Source organism: Balaenoptera musculus, chromosome 2, assembly GCF_009873245.2.
Source record: "Balaenoptera musculus isolate JJ_BM4_2016_0621 chromosome 2, mBalMus1.pri.v3, whole genome shotgun sequence".
NCBI classification, from domain to species: Eukaryota; Metazoa; Chordata; class Mammalia; order Artiodactyla; family Balaenopteridae; genus Balaenoptera; species Balaenoptera musculus.
This window is the reverse complement of record NC_045786.1, coordinates 102,534,124-102,542,617: the sequence shown is the minus strand read 5'-3', so window position 1 is coordinate 102,542,617 and position 8,494 is coordinate 102,534,124. Positions and strand designations below refer to the sequence as shown.

The following is an 8,494-nucleotide window of genomic DNA, read 5'->3' as shown; positions in this document are numbered from 1 at the left end:
TAATTTGAAAAAACAAACCACAAAAACAAAAAACCACCACCAAAAAAAAAAAAGCTCTCTTTGTTGCAGAATGTTTACATTTAAAGAGGCGATTCTAAACACTTCAAAAATATGAGGCTGGGATGGTGGCAACATAAGAAATGGGGTTGCTGCGTGGGGTACTTGGGTATGTCTAGGTCTATCTGCTCCTAAAGCAAGTCCAGCCTCTACCTCACAATGGCACCAAGCAGACCCCCCTCACCATAGTCCTTGCCATCTTGTTCTCTACCCACAGATTCTAGGTCTACTCCAGCTGACAGCCAGCCTCTCAAGGGCAGGAGCTGTGTCTCTCATATTACACAATAAGACCTAGCCTATTGTGTAATTATTCAGGATTTCACCAGAATCGAAAAAGAACCAAGAGTCGAAAAATGAAGATATTCTTGATTCAGTCACTGAGGGGCTTCTGGGACCCAGCCCCTGTGCTGGCTGAACCACAGCCTTCACTTTCTTGTTCTTTCTTCTTGCTTTGTGACTCAGCGGTGGGAGTACAAGTGTGGTGACAGTGTCGTTCTCACTTAACCCACGGCAGAGAACGTGGACGACCACGTTGCATGCTAACACCCGGCTCGGGGGGAGCACAGGTCTGGGAGGTCTGTGTGTGCATTGAGCCTGCCCTTCTTCCTTCCACTGTGTTTTGTGTCTGGAAGAAAGAAACACCAGCAGCTCCAACCTAGGCAGAACTTCGGGGAAGATGCAGCCTCTCCTGCTCCTAATGGCCTTTCTTCTGCCCCCCGGGCTGGGACTGGTGAGTGACAATCCCCATTCTTAAGGCCAGAGCCCATCTCACTAAACCTACTGTAGTCCTGACCCTTCTGCCCAGCTCAACTTTCTCAACCCCAGCTCCCGTCCCAAACCCAGACTAACAATTTCGATGCTGCATAGACACTCAGCGAGGATGGATGGCAGAAAGGAAGGGTGGGTCTTAGCCTAAAAGCTCTCGTGGGTCTTAGCCTCTCTCTCACCAGCAGGGAAAGTGGGTTGTGTATTTGGCAGAGGATGTGAAGCTACAAAACACAGGTAATTAAAATCCCTCACTTCAACCCAGGAATAGGCAGCTCAAGTGAACCCACTATAGTATAGGAATTGTCAGTGGACCCAGCTTAAGAACCAATGAAATTTCTCAGTGCCCTCCACCCCTCACTCCTGCCCAGGAGAGGAACCCAGGGGGTGATTGATCAGAAGTGGCTGGATGACAGCACCCAAAGCTCTCCGGGTGACTTGACTCTGCCCCAGGACCCAAGCAGCTCATTTTCTGCCCCATCTCCCCCACCTCCCAGGTCCTTGGCTGTCCCACTGCCTTTGGCAGTGCTCTCCCCCCATCCCTATGGCCTTGAATCCCACCAGCACTATTCCCACCAAACCTCAGCCTAAAGCTAATTGGAGGCTATTCACTCTTGCAGCCAAAAAACATCTACTGAGATCCTAGGTTGTGTTAGGCCCAAGGACATGAGGATTTTAGAAAATCCAATTCCGTAAGCTCATAGGTAATTATTAGAAAATGGCACAAATCAAGATGTTAGCAGAGGCTTAGAGGGGTCCCGGAGACTCAGCGGGAGTGAGGGCTCATCAGGGAGTCCCGTCCACGATTCTCTGGGCCTCCACCATCCGGAAGGCAGACCCGCCCTCCTCCACACATGTGTCTGATGCAGGACCTGGAGAACAAGCACTGACCCCTTTCTCAGAGGGAAATTCTGAGGCTTGAGGTTCAGAAAAGGTTATCCTGCTGCAGTGAGAACCTGGGGGACTCTCCCCCGGTGTCTGCAAGGCGCTGTCAACCCACCTCGACTGCCACCTCCCTGAACCTCCATCCTGACCACACCTCTCCCATCACCCCATCTTCCAGCCTTTTCTTTCAGAGGAGATCATCGGGGGCCACGAGGCCAAGCCCCACTCCCGCCCCTACATGGTGTTTGTTCAGTCTCTGGATAAGGAGAGTTGGAAGAGGTGCAGCGGTGTCCTCGTGCAAAAGGACTTTGTTCTGACGGCTGCTCACTGCAGAGGAAGGTGAGGGGCAGCGGTCAGCCTACCCCTCCTGAGACCCCGACAGGGACCCCGTCCTCTCCACAGGGGCTGAGCCCAGGGGAACCCCTCCCTCACCCTGAGATCGTGGTAAGTCAGGACCACAAGACCTCATCAAACAAGCCATCTTAAGAGCCGCACTAGGGTGACGAAAAGCTGAGAAATGGGGCAGGTAAGTTTTGAGGTCAGAGGGTCAGAGGTGAGAGCAAGAGGCAAGGTTGAGAAGCGAGGGCCCACACGGGTCAAATAAAGCATCAACGGAGGATGAAAGGGGGCACAGAGAGTCAAAATCCAAACTCAGAGTAATTTCACCATATTGCCTGAGAAAGCTCCCAGGATCCCTGCCCTCAGGTCACTGAGAAGCACAGGGCACAGAGTCCCGCCAACTCCTGCTCTGCTCTCTGTGCAGTTTAATCAACATCACCCTGGGGGCCCACAACATCAAGAAACAGGAGAGGACCCAGCAGATGATCCCAGTGAGACGAGCCATCCCCCACCCAGACTACAGTCCTAAGAACTACTCCAATGACATCATGTTACTGCAGGCAAGGAAACCTCCCCACTCCTCCTGCCCTCCTGGGGACAGATTGTTTCCCCTCCACTACCGCCTGTCCCTTCCCTCCCTCCCATCTGGCTGCCTGACCAGTCCCAGTGGCTCAGGTGAGGGGGGTGGTCAGTGCGGCCTCATCGTGGCACCCAAGCCCAGAGACCATTGGCTGAGCTGGACTCTTGCCTCTTCCCATCAGCTGGAGAGAAAGGCCAAGAGGACTGCAGCCGTGAGACCCCTCAGCCTGCCCAGGGGCAAGGCCCGGGTGAAGCCAGGAAAGGCGTGCAGTGTGGCCGGCTGGGGGCAGGTGGCTGTGGGCACTCCAACCACCACCCTGCAGGAGGCAGAGCTGACGGTGCAGGAGGATCCAGTGTGCAAATCCCTCTTCCCCGGCTATTACAGCCAGGCCACCCAGATTTGCGTGGGGGACCCGAGGAAGGTGAAGGCTGCCTTCAAGGTCAGGTTCCTCGCATCTAAGCACACAGGCCCCGGGGAGAGGATCTTGGGGAGGTCTGGGAAGGGGACAGGCCACATCCTCATCCTCAGCTTGAGAGCTTGGGCAGCCAGGTCCACTAATCCAAAATTTAATTCTCTCCCCTGAGTGGATCAGGGTTGGGGGTGAGGAAGGATCAGTCATCCCGTAGCTGCGTTATCACCAGAGTTTCCATGAGGACTGACAGAAAGGTAGACCTGAGTCGAGCTGCAAAGAACAGTCAGAGCCAGGCTGGACCCCAGGAGCGAGGGAGGTGACCAGGCCCCCTCTGGCCCAGATCTTCCTCACAGCCCCTGACAGAGACCACCCAGCCTGGGGTGGCAGGGAAGACAGGACCGTGAGGAGGCCCACTCAGCCCTTCCTTTCTCTACCCACAGGGTGACTCCGGCGGGCCCCTCATGTGCAAAAAAGTGGTCCAGGGTATTTTCTCCTATGGAAAAGTGAACGGGAAATCTCCAGGAGTCTTCACCAAGGTCTCACACTTCCTGTCCTGGATAAAGAGAACAATGAAGCGCCTCTAACAGCAGCTTGAGACTAACCTTTTTCTCTGCTGACCATCATTCTGCGGCAGCGGCAAGAATTCCATAAGGCTTAGCAGTGGGATCACAGGGCCACAATAAATGGATCTCTAGAGTGATTACGACTGAATTCCTATTTATTCATTGAACCACCTCAATATGCAACCACACTGCTCCAGGATGCCCTCTGCTGTCAGTTCTGGGTTTTGCTTCCCCCTTCCTCCCCAGCCCTCACTCCTCCCTAAATCCCATGCTGTCTGTATAGAGTCTCACTGATTTCTCAATCATGCCTCTTTGGTGCTTAGCCTTCTGCCAGGTCTGAGTCTAAAGTGAGGTCCATTAAAAAGGACAATCTTCTCTCCCCCAAAATGGTCCTCTCTGGGCCTTAGAAATTTCTTACCTTCTCTAAGCCAACCACTGTCACCAACCCCTCTTCAATTTGGCAGAACAAAGAACAGGTCAGAGGAAGGAAAATAACTCCAGGGACCTAGAATGTCAGGGGGTCATGCCATGGACACTCAGTTTCCTGTTTCCAGGGCCTCTCTCTCCAGTGAGGGCAGGCTTCTCCCGTAACCAGGACCGTCTAGAGCTTAGGAGGCTGAGATGTTCCCATGATGGCCCTCAGCCTCACTGGGGTCCCATCTCCCTACTCTGCCCTGGGCCCAACATGGGACTCAGTCAACCTTGCTCCCTGTCTACCGTCCCATACCAGCCCCTGTTTTCTATCTGAGTGCCCTGGCCACCAGCTCCTTTCCATTCCAGCTCACGCTGTTTTGAGCCAGCCTCCCTCTCATCTCCCTAACAGAGCTCCCAGGGCCCCATGTGAATTCTCCTCCTTTGCCTGTCCCCTCCAAACCTGACTTGCCAGCCAGTACCTGCTGCTTATCAGAGGAGCCAGTACCCATCTCCCACCTGGGTGGGGCCATCTCAGGCCCTGGATCCAACCCAGCATCCTCCAGGGGCTCAGCCACCTCCAAGGCCTGTGTAGTCACTCAGCAGCCTAAGCCCTTTTCCGCCTGGCCTGGCCTTGGACCCCTGACTCTCCCTGCTGACAACCAGGTTATGGCAGCCTTGTGAGCCAGAGGGACCCGGGGCTGCTGGGTGGGAAAGTACCACTTTGCCATCCATCAGTAGATCAAATGTTGACCTCTCTCTGTACCAGCACATAACAGGCTCTGTATCTGCCATTGGGAAACTTACAGTGATGAGAAATTTCCTCTAAATTCTGCTGGTTCCTCTCCTTCCACTAGGAAGTTCAGTTTGACACAGATGGACCTGTATTTGTAATCTGGAAGAAATCTTGTCTTGAAAATAATTAAATTCTCTGTATTTTAGCTGGATTGCACATTAGAGTTTCACATGCATGATCTTGTTTGATTCCAGAAGGGCAATGTGAAATTGGAAGAGGCTTGGTGACCCACAGGTCCTGGGGTTTCCAATCTGTGCTCTGTGGAGTCCATGTCCGGAGGAGAGGGAGGGAAGAAGGAAAGAGGCAACCAGAACAGCCTGATCTTTAGTTATATTACATGTGGAGGCATGAACCTCAGTCCACAAATCCATGAAAAGCCACATTTAAAGGGTAACACAGTTCACTGTGACCCAGATGTCCTGTATCCTTCAAACAGCACCACCAGTGCATTGGAGGTGACAGAACACAACAAATTCACGATAACTGGACAAACACTGAATAAAGTGAGATCAACATCGTAAATGGAAGGAATTTCACTAAAAAGAAAAACAAATCGCATGAATATGAAAAGCAAAATTCAGCACATTGAAAACTAAGGTGAAAAGCAAATAAAAACTTATTTTTTACACAAGACAGTCCCTACATCCATCTGCCAAGTCTTCCCTGGAGCCGGCAGAGCAAGGTGACAAAGAGCTGAATACATGCACGGAGGTGAGCAAGCGAACAGTAAGATGTGCATGAGCCAAGGGACAACTTCAGGTCACAGCAGTAAATGACGACACTCTTAGGAGAAGCTGTCATACAAAAGGAATGTAGAGAGCCCAGAAAGTCAGCCATGAAGAGCTCCATGGAACCCCAAGGTGTAAGCCGGAGCCAGCAGCAGATCCACCACCACAGGCAAGGGTGTGTGGCCTTGAGGGACAGTGCCTGATGGGTCACTCTTCCCCCTTACACCTGATAGAAACACTTGACATAGTGTGTGTTTAGGGGGGTTATTCATATCGATGTTCATCACACCATTATTTAATCATAGATCTCAAATTAGAATCAGTATTAATGTCCAAAATAGGGAGATGGTAAAATATGGCACATTCGCATTATATATTATGTAGCCATTAGCATCTACATTATCCACCGCTCTAGAAAACTAGGCTAAGAAAACAGAAGAACAAAAACTAAGCTGAGAAAACAAAAGAAAGTAAACTAGGCTAAGAACATTAATAGGCAAATCATAAATAAACTGAATAAACACTTGGGAAAAAGTGAAAGCTCACTAATTAATCAATGCAAATTAAAATATTAATAATTTTTGCTTATATAATTGAGAAGGATTGACAAAAATGATAATGATATGCAGAATGGACATCGAGAAAATGCACTATCACACCTTGTACACAAATATCTTTAAGAAAAAAAAAAGGAAAAAAGGTGTCTGATGTAACCATCAACCACACGGAGAAAAGTGGAGAAGGTAATGCCTAAAAAAGTTACACAAGTCAAATCTTAGAAATACTAATTAATCCAACACTAACTGGGGTTTTGCTTTTTAGAAGTTTCATAGCTTTGAACACTATGGAAACTTTAAAGTCATGATATAGAATTACAATTGCCACATGAAAGAATGTTCATTAGATTTAAGTCAAAAGCAGGTTAAGAGCAGCATATACTGCAGTCAATTTTTGTTTATACATACATTTTCCTTTTAGGCCTTTCTTCCTGCACATCCACTTATCTAATTTTTCTACAACATTTATGTATGATTTAGATAACTTAAGTGCCTGTTTATTAAATATGAAGAGATTCTAAAATGATCTTCACTAATAGATTTTTTTTTTTTAATAAATTTATTTATTTATTTATTTTTGGCTGTGTTGGGTCTTCGTTTCTGTGCGAGGGCTTTCCCCAGCTGCGGCAAGCGGGGACCACTCTTCATCGCGGTGCGCGGGCCCCTCACCATCGCGGCCTCTCCCGTTGCGGAGCACAGGCTCCAGACGCGCAGGCTCAGCAGTCGTGGCTCACGGGCCCAGTCGCTCCGCGGCATGTGGGATCCTCCCAGACCAGGGCTCGAACCCGTGTCCCCTGCATTGGCAGGCAGACTCTCAACCACTGCGCCACCAGGGAAGCCCAGATTTTTTAATAAAATGAGGAAAATGTTTGTTGAATGAACTATAGGATCCAAAACTGAATGAATGTACTGTAATCACATCTATAAAAAATACACATGTAAAAAATCTGGATGGAAATACATCCGTTAACAGTGGTCAGTTGGATGGTGAGATTAGGGCTGACATTTTTCTTCTTTCTGTTTTTAATTTATTCACTATTTAAAATTTATCATTAGTAAAACAATTCTATTTTTAAAAACATTCCATGTTAGAAAAAGGCTGGCTTAAGTAAGTTGGCACTTGTTAGTTAAGATAACCCTGACAATTCTAACAGATAAACTTTAGCATTTCGTGGCTAGCACAATAGAAGTATATTTCTTGCTCAGGCACAGTCTATTTCTTGCTCAGGCACAGTCCAAAGAGAGTATTCCTGCTGAGCAGTGCCCCCTTCCACTCTCAAGTGTCCCAGTTGGGTAATAAATTACATGGTCAGCCTAAGATTATGAGACACAGTCTCAGTTCCCTAAAGATGCTTCCAAGTTCCCTGTGTTCATCTGTGTCAAATCCTGGAACGGGAAGAAACTAGATGGTCAGGCATGGGAGTTTACAGCCCAGCTCTGGAAGGGGCTCACAGCGTTTCATTCACATCCCATTTCCTGCGACAGTGACAGAGTCACACCTACCCTCAAGGTAGACTGGGCAGTGCAGTTCACCTATGTCCCCTGGAAGAAAAGAAAACTGGTTTTGCTAAGCTGCCAGATCTTCTCTACCACGGCGCTTAATACTGTGTGCTGTTTAAAAGGATCATGGGCCCTAAATTTTTTTTCTGCTTATTTTTTTATAGAAAAATCAGATTTAATTAGATAAATTTTCATTTATTTGTTTTTGCTTTTAGATTTTTTTATTTATGTCTTTTTATTGAAGTATAGTTGATTTACATTATTATATTTGTTTTAGGTATACAGCATAGTGATTCAGTATTTTACAGATTATACTCCATTAAAAGTTATTACAAGGGCTTCCCTGGTGGTGCAGTGGTTGAGAATCCGCCTGCCAATGCAGGGGACACAGGTTCAAGCCCTGGTCTGGGAAGATCCCACATGCCGCGGAGCAACTGCGCTCGTGAGCCACAACTACTGAGCCTGCGCGTCTGGAGCCTATGCTCCGCAACAAGAGAGGCCGTGATAGTGAGAGGCCCTTGGACCGCGATGAAGAGTGGCCCCTGCTTGTCACAACTAGAGAAAGCCCTCGCACAGAAACAAAGACCCAACACAGCCATAAATAAATAAATAAATAAATAAATTTTAAAAAGAAAAGATGACTACTATCTTAAAAAAAAAAAAGTTATTACAAGATAACGGTTATAATTCCCTGTGCTGTACAGTATATCCTTGTTGCTTATCTATTTTATACACAATAGTTTGTACCTCTAAATCACATACCCCTAAATGCCACTCCCAGCTTCCCTCTCTCCTTTGGTAACCACTAGTTTGTTCTCTATATCTGTGAGTGTGTTTCCACTTTCCATATACATACATTTGTACTATTTTTTAGATTCCACATATAAATATCATATAGTAT

General features: G+C 47.9%; 1 protein-coding gene across 1 annotated transcript; it reads left to right on the top strand.

The window, feature by feature from the left end:
• Positions 1 to 658: 658 nt before the first annotated feature.
• Positions 659 to 3,736, top strand: LOC118890522 (granzyme H-like). The gene is made up of 5 exons (XM_036843498.1): positions 659 to 787; positions 1,886 to 2,046; positions 2,471 to 2,606; positions 2,808 to 3,065; positions 3,479 to 3,736. Exons 1-5 carry the CDS (start codon positions 734 to 736, stop codon positions 3,620 to 3,622), a joined length of 753 nt encoding a protein of 250 aa, XP_036699393.1. The 5' UTR covers positions 659 to 733; the 3' UTR covers positions 3,623 to 3,736.
• The last annotated feature ends 4,758 nt before the right edge of the window (positions 3,737 to 8,494 follow it).